General features: G+C 41.7%; 1 protein-coding gene across 1 annotated transcript in view; it reads left to right on the forward strand.

Moving 5' to 3' along the window:
• Window positions 1-21,526, forward strand: part of LOC119896894 (WD repeat-containing protein 26-like) — a 64,305-nt gene that overhangs the window by 10,814 nt on the left and 31,965 nt on the right. The window contains exons 2-8 of the mRNA XM_038710311.1: window positions 539-638; window positions 798-854; window positions 5,142-5,278; window positions 6,424-6,521; window positions 14,988-15,144; window positions 16,687-16,825; window positions 16,931-17,071. Coding sequence (XP_038566239.1) covers window positions 539-638; window positions 798-854; window positions 5,142-5,278; window positions 6,424-6,521; window positions 14,988-15,144; window positions 16,687-16,825; window positions 16,931-17,071 — 829 coding nt within the window. The remainder of the gene's footprint in view (window positions 1-538; window positions 639-797; window positions 855-5,141; window positions 5,279-6,423; window positions 6,522-14,987; window positions 15,145-16,686; window positions 16,826-16,930; window positions 17,072-21,526) is intronic.

Below are 21,526 nucleotides of genomic sequence, written 5' to 3' on the forward strand. Positions count from 1 at the left end.
CTGAGTTAAATATGAGTGTCACGGCAAAGGGTCTGAATACTTATGACCATGTGATATTTCAGTTTTTCTTTTTTAATAAATTTGCAAAAATTTCTACATTTCTGTTTTTTTCTGTCAAGATGGGGTGGTGAGTGTACATTACTGAGAAATAAAATGAACTTTTTTGATTTTTGGAAAATGGCTGCAATGAAACAAAGAGTGAAAAATTTAAAGGGGTCTGAATACTTTCCGTACCCACTGTATCTTTGACGAGACATAAACAAACTGATACCGCTGCAACAGTGTAACGGAAAATTTTAGTGGTTTAAAAAACTGGACTTTTTCATATATCGTGATACCTTGAAACCGGTTACCGTCCCATGCCTTGATAGTATACAAATCTAAGCTGTGGCTCGCCCCCTCAGTGCAAATTATCAGGCAGTCATAAATGGTATTTATCAGTTGTACATGTTCTAGTTCATTGTATTAATGCTGAAGCATTCCCAGGTCATTGATTATGATGTGAACTGATATTTGCTTATGTGTACGTTGTTTGCAGTCAGACGGTGGACCTCCTGATGCAGGAGTCTGGCTGCAGACTGGAGCACCCCTCTGCTACTAAATTTCGCAATCATGTCATGGAAGGAGAGTGGGACAAGGTGGAACAAAGTTATCTAAAACCCAAATCCATATTCTTAGGAGTATTGTATAACAGTAATATGTGCTCTGTTATTCAGTGTTTGTACAGTAATAGGTTCATCAATAATGAAACCTACATCAGTTTGTGTTATTAATGCTTTTTCCCCCTCTTTATTCAGGCTGAGAGTGATCTGAATGAGCTGAAGGCTTTGATGCATTCTCCAAGTGCTATAGTGGTAAGTGGCAAGCCCGGCAATCCTCAGACCGCTGACTAACAGTTTTGTCTCTAATGCTGTGTTGTCTTATCAACAGATGCACAAGCACCACAGCCACGAGTACACAGAGCTGTGAATATAGAGCCAAAAAAAAAAGAAACCACCAGTAATAGAGAGCCTAAGTCTCTCACTTCCGCTTTCAGCCCATGGGACCTTATTTCGGAAAAAATATGTACAGTAGTCAATGGGAAGAGACAACTTATTTTTTGATCCTGTTTGAACTGTTCCCTGAATTACATGTGATTGTCAGTTTAAAAGATAATTTTGTCTGTCAAGAAAGTTGCAGTTTGTCATAAAACAGTAAAGTTACATTTAGTTTTGTGTGGAAACCGTTCAATGACCTACATATCTTGTCCTGCACAATATAGTCACCAACATGTAAACGCAGTTATGCTAGCTAACGTTCATTTCTTGGTCGCTGCTAGCTCATCTGATGTGTTTAATCTACACATGTAAGTTATTTGACATAAGCCTCAGTCACTGAGAGAAAAAGTTGCAACGTCACATACGCGACTTTTGCGTTTGTGGTCTTTGTGTATTTTCACAATCCTATACCTTAACAGTTTTACAGCAAACTGCAACTTTCTTGACTTTTAAATGTATATTTTAAATTCACTATGATCATATGTGTAATTCAGAGCACAATTCAAACGGGATCAAAAAATGATTTGTCTCTTGCCATTGACTACCCCAGAACTAGGAACCTTTGGAGGATCTCACTGCGTTTCCACCGAAGGGACCAGGGTCTAAATTAAATTCTAGGGTCTTTATTTTGCCCCCCAAAAGCCGCTTTTTGATCAAAAGTACCCGGGACTTTTTAGTCCCTAGATTTCTTTTCAAGGAACTAAAAGGTTCCTTCAGCCCAGTGCTTCAGCTATAGGCCTATACACCTTACAAAGCGATGCACAGGCATCACTATTTATAACCACTATCCATGAGCAAAATGTATAAATGAACATCAGATTTGACTGGAATATAATGAAAAACTTTTGGCTTTGCGTGACCATTAAAACCAGCTTTTTTTGTGTGGGAGTATAATGAAGAGACACGCGATAAAGTTTGAGAGAAAATACCACAAAAATAAAATCGTGACAGTGTAGCGCATCAAGGACTTAAAGTCACTTCTTCTCTATGTTTTTTCGTTACATTTTTTATATCCTTTTTATTTAACTTAAGTTTTTAACTTAAGTTTTACGTGGGTTAAGGATTTTAGCCATCCGACATGGATTTTAAGCTAGATGACCGTAAAAACGCGACCAACGCTACTGATCGCAACAAAGCTCCGGTGACTATGCTAGCCGAAATAACTCTGCCCCATGAGGACTGCACACTCCGCGAACAAGAAGATTGCTCACCTTATGGAAGACATCCGACGACTTTCAGAGGAACTCAAAGAGAAAGATTCCCTGCTGACTGGCTTTATGGATGTGGCTTCAGTACAAGCCAAACAGATTGGGACCCCTCTAGCCTTCCCAGGGCTTTCCTCCTGCTCGACTCCAAAGCATCAGTCAACCTGGGCTGAAGTGGTTGCAGATCCGTGGCTGCAAGAGAGGCTCGGACGGGGCTGCCTCTCCTCCGCACATCGGCCTCTCCAACCACTATGCAGCCTTGTCTAACGGCACTCCGGTCCATCCAGCGGATGCACCTGCGGCTTCGAGTCTCCCTGATACGGATTTCTTTCGGCGCACAGTGCCTGCCGACACTGTTGCATCTCCTCCACCGGCTACATCTCCCGCGCTGGGCCGCCGGTCTGCCACCGGGCCTGATCGGCGGCCGTCATCCCGGTCAAAAACCTCCGCTTCCCGATGTAGGATCCTGAAGGAGGCTGTGCTCAGACGCTCCGGAGGCCGTCTCTACCCTGCACCGTCGGGTAGCCCTTCTCTCAGGTCTGTTACTGCTACTCCAACACAACACTCGGCAGCTCACACACTCCATCCTCAGTCCGCACACAGTGTTGAAGCAGATTCTGCTCAGTCCTGCTCTGGAACCCCACAACCGGCATCTCCTCATCCCCTTTTCTCCCCAACCACACTAATAATTGGTGACTCCATAACCAGAAACCTCCGTTTCTTTAACGCTACCACTCACTGCTTCCCCGGTGCCACCACGGCTGACATTTTAAAAAAACTCTAGGACCTGACACAGCTCTTCGGCAGTCTGAGCTGACTCCTTGGCCTCCACGACTGGCTCCAGTCCGCCTGCAGGGCTCATCGTGTGTTATGTGGATAATTTTAATATTTTCTGGCAAAGAATGTCTGTTTTTAAGACAGACGGACTTCACCCAAACAAACGGGGCTCAGAAATGTTAGCTGCTCACATACAGCATGTGGTGCGGTCCACACATGATTTACGTGAATGACTAATCATTCATGCAGCACACCTGGACATACCACCGCTCACTGAACAGATCTCTGGCTCACTGCCACAAACAACTGTCTCCACCTGCTGGCATGTAAATCTGTCTGCTCCCAGCGCTGTTCCAAAGACTTCTATTCCTGTCATCATCACGCATAGACCAGTAAACCGAAATGTGCACATCCCACGCAGAAATAATAGTAATCTCTTAAGGATTAGGACAACTGCACCAACTCCAGCACCCAGAACAAACTCATTTAAAATGGCTCTCTTCAATGTGAGATCACTTTCAAGTAAGACTTTTATCTTAAATGATTTTATCTTGTCTGCAAATCTAGATTTTATGATTTTTACCGGAATCATGGTTGCAAATGAATGACTATAGCCAGCTAGCTGAACTGTGTCCGCCTCAGTATGATTGTTTTAGTCAACCGAGGGTCAGTGGTCGTGGTGGTGGGCTAGTGAGCGTGGATAGGAAAAATTTTAAATGATGGCAGTATTTGATTTGCCATCTGCTGGTTCCCTAGTAAATCACATTAAGCCTGTGGCAAAGAACCTTGGTGTTTGGTTTGATAGTAATTAAAATTTCGAGCAGCACACCAGAAAAATTGTTCAATCATGTTTTTATCAACTTAGAAATATAGCAAAAATTCGATCTATGTTAACTTTTAAGGACACCGAGACCATTTTACACACCTTCATCTCATCACGCCTGGATTATTGCAACAGCCTTTTCACCTGTTTAACCAAAAAATCTATTGATCGACTCCAGACTGTCCAGAACTCAGCTGCCAGGCTTTTAACCAGAACAAAGAAATATGACCACATTACTCCTATTTTAGCTTCATTACACTGGCTCCCAGTATGTTTTAGAATTTACTTTAAAATTCTATTGATCACTTTTAAAGCTCTTCATGGCCTCTCGCCTTGTTATATTTCTGAACTTTTAGTCCCATACGCACCAGCACGTACCTTGAGATCCTCGGGCAGAGGTCTGTTGTCTGTTCCAGAGTCTCGACTGAAAACTAAAGGGGACAGAGCATTTGCTGTCAGGGCCCCGAGGCTCTGGAACAGCCTGCCCGAGGAAATCAGGTCGGCTGAGTCAGTGAACTCCCTTAAGTCCCTTCTTAAAACATACTTTTATAGGAGAGCCTTTCCCGATCTTATTTGACTTTATTTTATCCCTTTTATTTTATTCTATTTTACTAATTTTATATAAATTTTTCATGCTCTTATCTTGTTTTTTTGTATTATTCTTTACACTTGTTAAAGCACTTTGTAACTTGTTTTTGAAAAGTGCTCTACAAATAAGGATTATTATTATTATTATTATTGGCATGCGGATGTGTTCAGGGCAGGGCCATTATTATTATTATTATTATTATGTGCAGATGTGAGCATGTACACTGAAGTTATCATGACATCCTGTTTCATGGTGAATCATCAACATTGAATGTGGCGCGGGGGCTAAGTTTTTTAAATTTTGTAGGTGGCGCTAGTGAGCCATTTCGCCACACCCATGTGCAGTACCCATAAAATATGTAAATTTTCGCCACTTCTGACATGTGTGCAAAGTTTGGTGAGTTTTTGAGCATGTTTAGGCCCCGAAAAATTTGCTTACTTTGCAGATAAAAGAAAGGGAAAAAAATTCCTTCAGTTCCAATAGGGACCACGCATTTTTCATGCTCGGGTGCTAAAAACAATCCCTTCAGTTTCGCTAGGGACCTCGCATGTTTCATGCTCGGGCCCTAATAAAAATAAACACCCAATTCTATCATGTGTGTTGGTAATGAAGTATTGAAAGTTTGATGATGTCATGTGGGTAAATGCTGCAGAACACGGCCTGTGATGACTAATCCTCTAGACTAATCCTCTCTTTGTCTTCCTCTACAGCGGATGAAGTTTCTGCTGCTGCAGCAGAAGTATCTAGAGTACCTGGAGGATGGGAAGATTTTGGAGGCCCTGCAGGTCCTCAGAGCCGAGCTCACTCCTCTCAAGTACGACACAGAGCGTATCCATATCCTGAGCGGGTCAGTTCAACAGTAGACAGCAGAGTTATGAATGTCTATATAGACGGAGCTGTCATTTACTGAGAGAATTTCACTACACCACAATGTGCAGTGTTTTTTGTTGTTTTAAAGGCTGTGTCCGAAATCACCCGATACTCACAATATAGTGAGCTCGTCATTTTGTAGTGCTGTCTGAATGTATAGTAATAATTATTATACCCTATATACTGTAGTCCACTCAATGTATCCCAGAATGCATTTTGAAAAGTATTGTACAACCGATGGTCTCTAACCAAGGCGTATTTACCATCATGCATTGCGCTGATAGAAAAAACTGATTGTCCGCCGGCAATGACGTAATTAACGGTGCCGAAATAATGATCGAAGTAGTGTCCGAAAGTGTTGTTTTAATAATGTGAGTGAGCTCACTATATGGTGCTCTACATACAACTCCCTACACAGGGGGTAGGGAGTAGTAAATGAGTGGGGATTTCGGACACAGCCAAAGTTTTGCTTTTTCCATATTGCAGTATAATGTGTCAAATCCCTCACAGGTATGGTAGAAATGATTTTGGCACACTCTCTGTTGACTTTGCTGTGTCTGAATTGAACAGCGGTGATTACAATGTCAGCTGTCGATTACCTTTTGTTTAATAAAAATGTCCCTTAGAATCCCATGCTTGTCATGATGGAGAACCCTCTGAGACAAGACCATCACAGAACACTAAAACACTAAAAGGCAATATACACAGACAGCAGTTTCTGGTGCCTTTAGTTTTCTATCTCTTTCACATTTTCACTACCCACCCACAATGTGAAAGTGCTCGACTGTTTGAGCAGACAGAAAGTATTGGGACTGAGATAGATACTGAAATCTTGTGTGCAAAGTTGAAAGTTTGGCCTGAGAGTGAAGCTAATCTTCTGCGGACCATGAATGTCCACAGCAAATTTAGGATGTGGTAAATTTAGCATTATTTGGCTGGAAGAGATATCAAGCTCTGAACCAAATTGACCAACTTCCCCAAAAGCCAATAGGCATCAGGTTTAATACTGTATGTGTGTTTTTTGTGATATCTTGTCCTCACTCTAACGCTGTGAAGGTGATAAAAACTCAAAGCAATCAAAAATGACAATGGCTGAGAAAATGTCATCATGTGTTTTGAAAGGTACCTGATGTGTAGTCATGCAGAGGACCTGCGAACCAAAGCAGAGTGGGAAGGCAAAGGCACGACATCCCGAACTAAGCTGTTGGACAAGCTCCAGAGTGAGTGCATTGTATCTCACAACTCATAGTTATTCTATTCTATGTAGTTAATGCTTCCATTGAACTGTCATTGCATATACTGTATGTACAGTATGTGCATTGACTTTGCAGCAGCAACATTAACAGCAGTTTATTATCATGTATGGTTAAAAATGTTGCTTCTTTTGCCTACACTGAAATCCTGCAGCTGCTTCCTACATCGGGGCTTCCCAAACTTTTCAGCCCATGACCCCCAAAGTGAATCGCGACCTCCCACTATAAATGTAGCCTATATAAAGATTGCGCACAACCGGGCACGCACCAATAGGTGTATCCAGGGGCGTTTTTAGGATCTTGAAACATTGGGGGCTTAGCCCAGCCCATAAAACATATCTTCTCATAATAAATCACCCCCCACCACAAAGTTAAGTCTGTAAAGCAGTAAAGCAGTAAACAGTAAACATCCTCTACTTATACAGCACAACATAACTCACAACAACGCTATAACTGTCTCACTTTGATTTCGCTAAATTGTAATGTCAATGTCATGACGGTTCAACCAATGCGTCCTCCAGGTCGGATGTCAGATTATTTGCCCTCGTTATAGTGAATGGTCATTTTGCTTTGGAGCTGTTTCCTCTGGGAAATATCTGTTGAAGTGTTCCAGGAGGGCTTGAAGGTGGGTAGTGATAGACTTCTTCACTATGTTAACACTCAGTTCATTTTCCTCCATGAATTCAACCAGCTCAATTCAATTCAATTTTATTTATATAGCACCAAATCACAACAACAGTTATCTCACAGCGCTTTTCATAAAAGAGCAGGTCTAGACCGTACTCTATGATGCTATTTACAGAAGCCCAACAATTCCCACCAAGAGCAGCACTAGGCGACAGAGGCAAGGAAAAACTTCCTTTTAAGAGGCAGAAACCTCGAGCAGAACCATGGCTCAGGGTGGGCGGCCATCTGCCTCGACCGGTTGGGGGTGAAGGAGAGAGAGAGAGAGATGACAAGAGAAAGCGAGAGAGGGAGAGGGCAAGAGAGGAACAGAGATAAAAAGAGAGGGATGGAAGGAGAGAGAGGGGAGGGAGGCAGCCTACACAATATACACACACACAGGTACAGACAGTAAAGGTGATGTTGCTATAGACTAAATGAAAAATGGTACAGATATTTATAGTAGTGTTAATGATAACAATCATAATGTTAATGATTATAATAACAAGAATAATAATAGGACTAGTAACAATAGTTGTTGTAGCAGAGGGTGTCGATCAGGAACACGGGGGCAGCAGGTGACCCGCAGCCACAGATCCAGACTCCACAGCTCCAGAGCCAGAAACACCTGCAGGAAGTGATAGGAGGAGAGAGGAGAGGGACGAGAAAGCACAAGACTACGGGAAAGGGGAGAAGTTGTGTTAGTAACATGCAAGCAGTCTGGGCCTATAGCAACATAACTAAGGGATGGTTCAGGACTCACCTGAGCCAGCCCTAACTATAAGCTTTATCAAAGAGGAAAGTCTTAAGCCTACTCTTAAATGTGGAGATGGTGTCTGCCTCCTGAACCCAAACTGGAACCTGGTTCCACAGGAGAGGAGCTTGATAGCTGAACGCTCTGGCTCCTAGTCTACTTTTGGAGACTCTAGGAACCACAAGTAACCCTGCATTCTGGGAGCGCAGTGCTCTGGTGGGGTAGTAAGGTACTATGAGCTCTTTAAGATAAGATGGTGCCTGACCATTAAGAGCTTTGTAGGTGAGAAGAATGATTTTAAATTCTCTTCTGGATTTTACTGGAAGCCAATGCAGAGAAGCTAAAACAGGAGAAATGTGATCTCTTTTCCTGGTTCCTGTCAGAACACGTGCTGCAGCATTCTGAATCAGCTGAAGAGTCTTAATGGACTTTTTCGAGTAGCCTGATAATAAGGAATTACAGTAATCCAGCCTAGAAGTAACAAATGCATGGACTAGTTTTTCTGCATCATTTTTAGACAGGATGTTCCTGATTTTCGCAATATTACGTAGGTGAAAAAAGTCAGTCCTTGAAATTTGCTTAATGTGAGACTTAAACGACATGTCCTGATCAAAGATAACTCCAAGATTCCTCACAGTGGTGCTGGAGGCCAGGGCGGTCCCATCAAGGGAAACTATATCTTTAGCTAATGTGTCATGGAGGTGCTTAGGCCCCGGAACAATAACTTGAGTTTTTACATTATAAAATTACAGGTCATCCAGGTTTTAACATCCTGAAGGCACATTTGAATTTTAGCTAACTGATGAGTTTCATCTGGCTTGATTGATAGATATAACTGAGTATCATCTGCATAACAATGAAAGCTTATGGAATATTTCCTGATAATATTGCCTAAAGGAAGCATATATAAAGTGAAGAGGATTGGTCCGAGGACAGATCCTTGACTCCATGACTGACTTTGGCATGCATGGAGGACAGGAAATTGATCTGATAAATAGGACTTAAACCAGCTTAGAGCGGTTCCTTGCCAATGAAATGTTCCAGTCTGGTGGTCAATGGTATCAAATGCGGCACTAAGATCTAATAAAACCAGTACAGAGACAAGTCCTTTGTCTGATGCAATGAGGAGGTCATTAATAATTTTCACCAGTGCTGCCTCTGTGCTATGATGAGCTCTAAATCCTGACTGAAAATCCTCAAATAAACTATCGCTCTGTAGAAAGTCACATAGCTGTTTAGCAACTGCTTTCTCCAGAACCTTAGAGAGAAATTGAAGGTTAGATATAGGTCTATAGTTGGCTAAAACATCCGGATCAAGTTTGTTCTTTTTCAGAAGAGGTTTAAATACAGTTACTTTAAAGTACTGTGGTACATAGCCTGTTGATAAAGATAGATTGATCATATCTAGTATAGAAGTGCTGACTAAGGGTAAAACATCTTTAAGCAACCTAGTCGGAATGGGGTCTAAAAGGCAGGTTGATGGTTTAGATGAAGAAATTATTGAAGTTAGTTGGTAAAGATTGAGGGAAGCAAAACAGTCTAAACATATATCTGGTTCTACAGCTGTTTCTAAGGTTCCTGAGTTTAGAGATAAGTTGGTGCCAGTCTTGGTGAATTTTGTTTCTAATAGTTAGAATTTTATCATTAAAGAAACTCAAGAAGTCGTAACTACTGAGAGCTATGGGAATACTTGGCTCAATAGAGCTGTTTTTCTGTTTGGTGGAACACCAATTCCTCTCGAGTTTCCGCGATATTTGCTTTAATTTGTGAGTTTCAGTATTATACCATGGAGCTAACCGTCTTTGTTTTATTATTTTCTTTTTTAGAGGGGCTACAGAGTCGAGTGTCATTCGTAGCGAGCCTGCAGCACTATCAACAAGATGATCGATTTTGGGAGGGACTGAAACTAGTATAGTCCTCTGTTACTTTGTGACTTGATAATGAATTTAGAGCTGATGGAATCGCATCCTTAAATTTAGCTACAGCACTATCAGACAGACATCTTGTATAGAAATTTTTGCCCAATGGTGTGTAGATCAGCAATACAAACTCAAAAGTTATCAAACAGTGGTCGGACAAAGAAGGATTCTGTGGGAACACCACTAAATGTTCAATTTCAATACCGTATACCAAAACAAGGTCGAGGGTGTGGTTACAGTGAGTCGGTTCATGAACACTCTGAGAGAAGCCAATGGAATCTAACAGAGAGATAAACGCAGTACTGAATGTCATTCTCAACGTCCACATGAATATTAAAATCCCCTACAATAATAATTTTGTCTGTTTTAAGGACTAAAGTTGACAAAAACTCAGAGTACGGTCCAGGTGCTCGGTACACTATAACGAAAAGAATTGGTTGCAGTGATTTCCAACTTGGGTGCGAAAGACCAAGAACAAGGCTTTCAAATGAGTTATAGTTTAGTTTAGGTTTAGAGCTGATTAGTAGGGTAGAGTTGAAGATAGCTGCAACTCCACCTCCTCGGCCTGTGCCTCGAGGAATGTGAGTATTAATATGACTGGGAGGGGTGGATTCATTTAGGCTAACATATTCTCCATCACCCAGGCAGGTTTCAGTAAGACAAAATAAATCAATATCATAATCTGATATTAGTTAATTTACTAGTACACCTTTAGAAGAGAGAGATCTGATGTTTAAGAGTCCACATTTAATTTTCCTATTAGTTTGCACTATTGCTCTTGTGGTTTTAATTTTTATGAGGTTTTTATGCACAGCTCCTCTTCTGTTTACCTTTTTAAATAATTTCGATGGTCGGGGGGCAGACACCGTAACTATAGGGTTTTCACTAAGTAACTCCTGAAATGGAGGAGCAGAGAAGTGTGTTAGACTGCGACTCTGCGTAGGGTTTTGGGTGGGTAACTGCTGAAATAGAAGGGCAGAGAAGTGTGTTCGACTGCGACTCTGCCTCCTGGTCTCAACTCTGGGTTGTCGCTCAGAAAACATATCAATCCTACCCGTTTCAACTTGCTCAATCCAACGCTGGAGTTTTCTTGTGAATGCGTGGATTTTATCATTCAGCAACAGGATGCTTGTATTTTCACCTTGCAGTGACAAATTAAGTCCATTCAGCTTTTCAAATATGCAAGACAAATACGCTAGCCTTGTTAACCAGTCAGGATCAGTGAGGTAGTCAGCGAGCTGGGACCCATGCTCCATCAGAAATAGGCGCACTCATACAGGCAGCACATTCCCTCGCGAAAGCCACCTGACTTCTGTATGGAAAAAGCAGGCCCTCATGCTCCGATCCCAGTTTGTTACAGAGAGTGGCAAACAGCCTGATATTGAGTGGGCGTGCTTTTATATAGTTCACAATTTTTATTGCAGTCTCAAGAACATGTTTAAGTTCTGGGTCAAGTGTTTTTCTCTGTGTATAATACAATGTGTGAACTTTTCGTGAGGCGCCACTTGTAAGACTCTTGCTTTAAGTCCTTTCTTTCTTCTTCTTCTCTGTGCACGTTCCCTCCAGCGGGGTGCAAAACAGCATGTCCTCGTTAAGTTTTCCGTCAAAACTGTATCTGACGAATACAAGCAGCTGGGCAGAGTTTGATATATCAGTTGTTTCATCTAACTGTAAAGCGTATTTACCTTTCTTCACTCTGTCAACCAGCTGACACTTTATGAGATGTGCCGGGTGATAGTCCCGCTAGACAGCGGTACTGATTCTAGCTCTCGGACCAGTTTATCTCCATGCATAGCCTGACTTATAGCTATAGCAGCAGGTTTGATAAGGGTTTCCATGATCGTGTGTGGCTTTTTTGCCTGTGCAATTAAATATGCCACCTCATAAGATGCCTTTTGGGGGCGGCACGGTGGTACAGTGGTTAGCACTGTCGCCTCACAGCAAGAAGTCATGGGTTCAAACCCCGGTTGCTCCAGCCTTTCTGTGTGGAGTTTGCATGTTCTCCCTGTGTGCATGGGTTCTCTCCAGGTGCTCCGGCTTCCTCCTACCATACAAAGACATGCGGCCTAGGTTGATTTGGTGACCCTAAATTGTCCTTAGGTGTGAGCGTGAGTGGTTGTTCCTCACGTAAAGTGGCTGCGATGGACTGGCAACCTGTCCAGGGTGTACCCCGCCTTTCGCCCAATGCCATCTGGGATTTACTCCAGCCCCCCGCAACCCTGTATGCAGGATATGCGGTTGACAATGCACCTTTTGAGCTTTGGCAGGGTTAGGACTTTCTTTTGGCCTAGCAACTCTCGCTCCTTTCGCTGGAATAAATCTACTGGTTTATCAGCGAGAGATGGGTGCTTAGTTTTCAGGTGTCTTAGCATTTTTATGTGCTTTCATGTGCAAGCACCTCGGTGCACACTACACATGTTGTGGATGTTGTACTTCCTTGACGATGACACATGTGAATCCATACTGGATAAATTCCTCTCAATACTTTTGAGGCTTGGAGGAAGGCTGATCCAACTGCTGATGGACGTCCTTGTGCAGACGCCGGTCTCTACCTTTACCAGAGGTCGATGGCCTTTCTGACGGTGGGCTCTCCGGTGGGGTCTTTGCTGGCATCTCTGCTTTGTCTTTGATCATTTATTAACCAACTTTTAATTTTGACAAAAATAATGTTCTAAGAACCTAAAAATATCCTACGTGCACATGTTAGAATGTTTAGCGTGGCGCTGTAAATTCACCTGCTGCAACTGATGCTGTCGCTAATATGTCGTAAATCTGTCGTAATGACCTCGGGTCAGAGTGGTCAAAGAAAATCAAAAGAGCTGTTGACTTTTTTAATTGGCTTGGTTTTATTTTAAATTTAGCCATTATTTTTATCTTGTGTTACAATTATGGCTAATATATGCTATTTCTAATCATTTTAAAATTTTTATTTTATTTCTGGAAATCACCTTGCGACCCCCCGGTGGGTCCCGACCCCCACTTTGGGAATCACTGTCCTACATGACATTAGCATTTGTTTCCTGTCTAGATTGTGTGTTGATATGATTCATTTGGATTAAATGCATAATCGGAATCTCTCTTACACACATTGAAATGAGATTTTCCTCAGCTGAAATTTTCACAAGAGTTAACATCTTAATCTATGCATTTAGTATATTATTTTGTTAATACTAGTGCTGGGCAATGACTAAAAATTTTAATCGCATGATTTTCTTGCAGTTAATCGCATTGTTATGTGCAAAATTGAATAATGAATTCTAAAGTATTGTATTGCACACTTTTAATTTAAATGTACTGCTATAGACACAAAAGTGCAATTGCATTTGCGGGTTCCCACCCCCACTCGGGCTTGGAACCCTAATAACTGCGTTAACGTGAGATAAAATAATTGTGTGGGCGTTATTAATTATTATTATTAATAACACATTAACGTGCCCATTCCTACATAATGCATATCATGAAAATGTAGACACTATTAAAACATCATGTAGCCATGATGTAGTCAAAAAACGTCATTCATTAAAAACAACTTGAAACAAAGTTAAAAACAAACAAAAGGGAAAATGTAAACTTTCCAAAGAATAGTAATTTTTTTTTTATTTATTATTGTCTTTGGTAATATTTAAACCATTTTACACCTTGTGTTGCTTGTTGCACGTGTACAAATATCTTTCCAGCCAGCTGGAATTCTGCATCTCTGAAGATACACTCACACACACACGTTTCTGCAGACCTACGTAGAGAAGGGTGTTATGGGTAACTAGATCGCAGAGGCTTGCAGAGTTGCAGACACACACACCTCCCAAAACTCAACAAGCCGTTCCGTGGGTTGAGCAAGTTGATTGGTTGTTTATAAAACCCTCAATTTGTCCTGCTATTCCACATCACCCTTAGCAATGACAGTAATGGATGGAACCATATTGCACCTGGTCAGACGTACACTGAACTGACTATTGACTGTGGGTGGTTCTTTAGTCTTGTTAACAATTTGACTATGGATGAGTTTCAGAAAAAAGTATTTAACAAGCCTTTCAAAGCACCAAATCACCGAGAGGTGAGGAAGAGGCTGAAGATTGCAGTGAACAATGTTGCCGGCTGGTCAGTGTCGGCTCTGAGAACATCTGCCAGAGAGACAGCTCTCTACAGATGTTGTATGATCCAGCTTTGTAATATCCATGTTTTCAGTCGCAGGCCCTGTGGTGTGTGCGGCTGCACTGTGGCTTCTGGTTGAGGAAGGTCCTGATGGTCGCTTTAGGAACAATATTGTCCACTAGTTTCTCTATAGATCCCATAACAGAGTCCATAAACATGTCCCAGCCTGTGTCACTCAGAGCGTCCTGAAGTGTGGCCTCTGATTGGCCTGTCCTCTGAATCGGAGCTTGATTATAGGCAAGAGGAAGATGGGGACGTGGCCTGATTTGCCAAAAGCAAAGCGCTTTGTACCCATCCTTGTACTGTAGCAGTGGTCCAGGTGGGGCATGTAATGAGTTGCTGAAAGTTTGGCAACACCTGACGGAAATTACCACTATTAAATCGCCGGCCACTGTGAGGGCTAAATGGTTAGCCTGGTAGATAGTGGGCAGGACAGTGTCCGTGTTATTCAGCCTGTAACTAACACCCGTAACTATCTATCTAATAACAACATTTATTCATCTAAGGTGGCGTTTTGCAACAAATAGTGATGATTACATCATGATGAATTACCCATTCTAGACTATGTTGATGTAGACAGGCCTGAAAGTACCATTCTACATGTTAATTGCACATGTTCTGTGACAGTCATTTATTCATCTTAGTCGATCACCTGCACCTTCTAATGGAGGACGGGAATATCTAGCTGCAGCACATACACTGTGTCACTAACAGTCAACTCCTGTTGGGAGGCGGGTTCAATATGGAGACCAAAACAACTAAAGTATAACATGAAGTATACAATGTATAAAAGAAACAGCCACACAAATGTCTCGATGACCACGTCTGTTTGCCTATGCTCATCCCAGAGAAACAGAATTCAAGTTACTATCAAAGCTGCTTGATGTGTCATGTGTTGGTTACAATATGTTACAAACTAATTTGAATCTTTCTGTGTGTATGCAGCGTACCTGCCTCCATCTGTGATGCTGCCTCCTCGCCGCCTGCAGACTCTGCTGAGGCAGGCGATGGAGCTGCAGAGAGAGCGCTGCCTCTACCACAACACCAAGCTGGACAGTGGACTGGACTCAGTCTCCCTGCTGCTGGACCACGCCTGCAGTCGGTAAGAACCCACACATACTGCTTCACACCAGGGCTCCACCCAGGCTGACTTCTCTGCTTTTGAAAAAAAATCAACTCGCATTGTCATTTACTACTGTGAGACACTATACTACACAGTGGGGAGAAGAAGTATTTGATACACTGCTGATTTTGCAGGTTTTCCTACTTACAAAGCATACAGAGGTTTATCATTTGTACACTTCAACTGTGAGAGACGGAATCCAAAACAAAAATCCAGAAAATCACATTGTATGATTTTAAAATAATTTATTTGCATTTTATTGCATGACATAAGTACTTGATACATCAGAAAAGCAGAACTTAATGTTTGGTACAGAAACCTTTGTTTGCAATTACAGAGATCATACGTTTCCTGTAGGTCTTGACCAGGTTTGCACATACTGCAGCAGGGATTTTGGCCCACTCCTCCATACAACCTTCTCCAGATCCTTCAGGTTTCGTGGGGTGTCGCTGGGCAATACGGGCTTTCAGCTCCCTCCAAAGATTTCCTATTGGGTCCAGGTCTGGAGACTGGATAGGCTACTCCAGGACCTTGAGATGCTTCTTACGGAGCCACTCCTTAGTTGCCCTGGCTGTGTGTTTCGGGTCGTTGTCATGCTGGAAGACCCAGCCACGACGCATCTTCAGTGCTCTTACTGAGGGAAGGAGGTTGTTGGCCAAGATCTCGCGATACATGGCCCCATCCATCCTCCCCTCAATACGGTGCAGTCGTCCTGTCCCCTTTGCAGAAAAGCAAAGCAAGAACTTCTTCCATTTTCTAATAATTCAACAACAACAGTTGTTGCCTTCTCACCAAGCTGCTTGCCTATTGTCCTGTAGCCCATCCCAGCCTTGTGCAGGTCTACAATTTTATCCCTGATGTCCTTACACAGCTCTCTGGTCTTGGCCATTGTGGAGAGGTTGGAGTCTGTTTGATTGAGTGTGTGGACAGGTGTCTTTTATACAGATAACGAGTTCAAACAGGTGCAATTAATACAGGTAATGAGTGGAGAATAGGAGGGTTACTTAAAGAAGAACTAACAGGTCTGTGAGAGCCGGAATTCTTACTGGTTGGTAGGTGATCAAATACTTATGTCATGCAATAAAATGCAAGTTAATTATTTAAAAATCATACAATGTGATTTTTGTTTTAGATTCCGTCTCTCACAGTTAAAGTGTACCTATCATAAAAATTACAGACCTCTACATGCTTTGTAAGTAGGAAAACCTGCAAAATCAGCAGTGTATCAAATACTTGTTCTCCCCACTGTATGTAGTGTGGCCGATTCCTGCTTGAGTGGAAATAATATTTTGTTCAGTTTATAAACATCTACATGAATCTGTTTACATGTAGAACTTCAGTTCATGTTAGGGGTTTCCCATTGCCAGTGACTGTAGTGTTGATCAAGTCTGCAATAAATATATTTCAATTAAACTATATCATTGGCAGTCATAAAAAAAATACAACCATAAGTGCTGTTATGTTTTATTTGCATTATGAAGCTTGTTGTCTGCCTGATATGTTCTTGTTCCCAATCTTTAGGAAACAGTTCCCTTGCTACACTCAGCAGATTCTCACTGAACACTGCAATGAAGTCTGGTTCTGCAAGTTCTCTAACGACGGCACAAAACTGGCAACTGGGTCCAAAGACACCACAGTGATTGTGTGGCACGTCGACACAGTAATCAATCATTTACTTTTCAATTTCACTTTGAAGCAGGAAGATGAGTCGTGTGTGAAAGTTGAAATAATTGGGTAATTGACTGGTTAATCTGTTGGTCGACAGGAAACCCAGCAGTTGAAGTTGATGAAGACTCTGGAGGGTCATGCCTATGGTGTTTCTTACCTAGCATGGAGCCCTGATGATGCCTATCTGATAGCATGTGGTCCTGATGACTGCTCCGAGCTGTGGCTGTGGAATGTACAGGTACAACATCTCTTGCACAGGTGCAGAATGGGTCAAGTGGGTCTTCTGGTCACTGGCTTCTAACCTTTCTGACAGTTCTAACTGACTTTTAGGGAAACTCTGCCATTTAAGCGTTTTTTATCAAGGTGATGGATACAGCTTGGTTGGTTAATACACCCTCTGCTACAATTATTATTACTAGTCCTATTGTCATTATTGTTTTTATTATTATCATTAACCTTACATAAACATTACTATAAATACCAATGTACCATTTTTCATTCAGTCTATAGCAACATCACCTTTACTGTCTGTACCTCTGTGTGTATATTGTGTAGGCTGCCTCCCTCTCTCTCTCTCTCTCTCTCTCTCTCTCTCTCTCTCACTCTCTCTCACCCCCAACCGGTCGAGGCAGATGGCCGCCCACCCTGAGCCATGGTTCTGCTCGAGGTTTCTGCCTCTTAAAAGGAAGTTTTTCCTTGCCTCTGTCGCCTAGTGCTGCTCTTGGTGGGAATTGTTGGGTTTCTGTAAATAGCATCATAGAGTATGGTCTAGACCTGCTCTTTTATGAAAAGTGCTATGAGATAACTGTTGTTTTGATTTGGCGCTATATAAATAAAATTGAATTGAAAAGTTTAAATTGAAATCATCTTATTAGGCTATAATATCAACCAGAACATTCGGCACTGATCTGCTGTATTTTATGTTGTCATAAATTAAAAATAGTTTTTCACGTACATTTAACGGTATATAGTCCTATGATGACAGTTTTAGGCTACATTTGAGATGCATTTAGCCTAGGGCTGGACAATAAAATATAATTATTTGTGATATAATTTTTTATTATATTTTACTTAATTTTACTTAAGGATATTTGTTAACAATGATTTTATCATAATTATTTTGAATGTTCTACCTCAGATTTGTGAAGTGGTCCAATGTTTGGCATCAAGTGTGGACCATAAAGAAAAGTAATTAACAATTAACAATCAGGTGTCTTCAACTTGCGCTTAGGAGCAAAAATCAACCTTTAAACTCGAAAGAAAAAATGATTTGATACTTATCTTACTTATCACTTACTGATAATTATTGATATTGAAAGATATGAAACTTTTTATTTATTAATTTAGCCTAATGAATGTTGTGAAGATTAGTGTACCAAGATTTCCCTGTTTGTACTACCGGATCATTACTTGTCCATCAGTATTTCTTCCATCCATCCATCCATTGTCAACCGCTTATCCTGCGTACTGGAGCCAATCCCAGCTGGCATCGGGCGAAAGGCGGGGTACACCCTGGACAGTTCGCCTGTCCATCGCAATCAGTATCTCTTAATAAATGCAATTTTAGTGAGCCAAGCAGTGGGGAGAAAGACGATGATGAACAGCCTGTAGTTAATGTGTTCTCCAACCAAACACAGTGCTTTGTCCACTGCCCGGTTTAAACCATCACTGTGCGCACACACGCACACAGAAGAAGAGAACAAAATTCAGTTTAAATAAAAGTATTTTTTGCTAACAGGTCCTTTTTGTATGTATTTCATTATAGATCATTAGTTTGTGTGACTTTAGCGTTTGGTTGTGTTTAGGTGTAATTTTGGTTTGAATTACCATAAATAAGCTCCATAAAAAGAAACAAAAAATGAAGGGATGATCAGCGATTCACCTCCCCATAGAGACCTCACATGAGCCATGCAGTCATTTTTTGGGATTGACAGGGCCCTATAGAACCTGGAAACAAGTTTTCTGGCATCTGCGTTCTGGCCTCCTCCACAGTATGAAAAGAACGAATCGAGTGCCCCAGAGGGTGGGCTGAGGGATGCAGGGATGGAGGAGAGGGTCAAGGGATGAGGGGTAGGGATCGAGGTGTGATGGATGAAGGGTAGAGGGGAGGACAGGTGAGGGATGAAAGAGAGGAGTCGGATCCGTGCTGGTGGATGTGGGAATGAAGAGCAGACCGGAAATTGGATGAATTCAAGGCGTGGTCTTAGTTCCCGAATCTAATTAATAAAACTTCATAATAGCTACAGAGGCATGCAATTTGGTGGACCGCCAGGCCCCCTTCATCGAGAGGGCGTTGTAGCGTAGTGAGTTTCAGTCTGGCCCTTTTATTTCTCCAAAGAAATGAAGATAAAGAGCTATTTAAAGCAGAAAGTGATTTCCTTGTTAGAAGAGCCGGGATCATTTGAATAGGGTTTAACAACCGTGGACTTGTATTCATTTTGAAGAGGTTTACTCTTCCCAGAAGAGATAAAGGCAAAGATGTCCAGCGAGCAAGGTCCTCTCTAATCCTGAGAATTAGAGGCACAAAATTGGCTTTGTACAGACCGGAGATGGAGGGGGTGATACGAATGCCCAAGTAGACAAAACCCGACGAGGACAAGCGAAAAGGGGTAGAACAAGTCGGAGACTTGGACATTGCCTCGGACTTACAGAAGTTGATCTAGTAACCTGAGAATCCCGAAGGAACTTATTATCTTTACAACTCTTGCAATAGAAGGCTTAGGGTTATTCAGGTAAAGAAGGACATCATCCACATAAAGCAAAATTGTATGCTGCAGAGGACCCACTTCTATGCCAGTCACTAGTGTGTCAATCCTAATGGCCTCTGCTAAAGGCTCCATGGCGAGAGTGAACAAAAGGGGTAAGGCTGGACAGCCTTGTCTGGTGCCATGCCTTACTGTAAATGCTGGGGATCTCTTGCCATTTGTAATAACAGAGGCATGAGGGGCAGCATATAAAAGCAATATCCATTTAATAAAATTGCTACCTAAGTTAAATTTAGAGAGGACTTGTAACAGGTAGGGCCATTCAATCCTGTCGAAGGCCTTCTCTGTGTCAAGGGAAATCACAAGACATTTAGCCTTCAAGTTTGTGCCATACTGTATAAGGCTAAGGAGTCTCCTTATATTATTGTTGGAATTGTGACCTGAAATGAAGCCAGTCTGATCTAATGAAATTATATCTGGGAGGATACCTTCGAGTCTTCTGGACAGTAATTTAGCAATTAGTTTCCACGTCCAGCAAAGAGATTGGCCTATAGGAGGCACAGTCGTCCACAGGTTTGCCTTTTTTAAGATTAAGGAAACGTAAGCATCCATCATAGTATTGGGAAGAGCCCCAGAATCAAAGGAGTGAGAGAACATATTAAGTCAGCAGGGACTGAAAGGCTTTATAAAATTCAGGAGTCAGACCATCCGGCCCTGGGGCCTTATTATTTCATAAATTACATATGGCCTGTATGACTCCTTGTCTGGTAATAGGCTTGTTAATTAGTTCTTTCTGGGTATCAGAGGCTCAAGGAAGAATAATGGATGACAAGAATTTATTTATCAGAGCCTCAGAGTTACAGTCTGACTCATGTTTGCATTCAAAAAGTTCTAGGAATGAATTCTTACTATCCTTGTTATTGTAAACTCTATTACCAGATTTGTCTTTTATAGCTGGGATGGCCTGGGATCCAGCCTTTGCCTTCACTAGATTTGCTAAATATTTACTCTGTTCCCAAATTCGTACGTTCTTTGCATGGCAAACAAAATCGATTACTGAGCCTCCTTAGTAGTGGCATCGATTTGAGGCCTCAGCTCATCGGATGGGTTTAAGTCAGAATCTCCCTGCAGTTTGTATAATTGTTGTTCAAGCTTCTGTTGTTCTGCCTTCTGCTTTTTCTTTAGGTTTGCTGAGAACGATATAGTAAGGCCTCGAAGGAGACTAGGAGACACACCTGGGGTGTCATTTTCAGCGACAAAATATTTAAACTGTTCAGTTAGATACGATTTAAAGTTTGGATTTTTGACACGACTAAAAACATAGGGGAGTGATCACTTATAATGATATTACCGATGGAGCAGGAACACACCCTGTGAAGTGCAGATTTGGGAGTAAAAAATTATCAATTCTAGATGACTATTTATGAACATCAGAGTAAAATGTATATTGTCTGTCGGTGGGGTGACGAGTTCTCCACTTATCAATAAAATGGATGTCCCTGCAGCAGCCAAGCAAAGACCAGCACTGCTAAACATTACTAGATCTATCCAGCTGCGAATTTTAACAACAGTTAAAGTCACCAGCTACGACCAAGGTTTCAACAATCCACTCAACAACAAGAACAAGGAAAACACCTTAGTGAAAAAATCTGGAGGGTGAACAGGGGGTGCATAGACATTTAAGTAGGAGCCAGTGTCTCCATAAAGTGTCTCTCTAATCATAACATACCTGCCTGATACATCAGCTTTAATTTTCACCTCCGTCAGGGGTAAGGACCATGAACCAGGATAGCTACCCCTCTACTCCTAGTAGTAAAAGAAGAGTAATAAACCTGGCCCACCCATTCTCTCTTTAATTTTGAATGTTCGCTGTCATTTAAATGAGTCTCTTGGATTAGGGCCATTTGTATTGTATTTGTAAGTATTTTCTTACATTTAATAGGGTCCTGAATCCCATGTACATTCCAGGAGCATAGTCTAATCGTTGT

This window comes from Micropterus salmoides, unplaced genomic scaffold, assembly GCF_014851395.1.
Source record: "Micropterus salmoides isolate LMB-PRFRI ecotype aquatic unplaced genomic scaffold, ASM1485139v1 Ms_hic_scaffold_11, whole genome shotgun sequence".
NCBI classification, from domain to species: Eukaryota; Metazoa; Chordata; class Actinopteri; order Centrarchiformes; family Centrarchidae; genus Micropterus; species Micropterus salmoides.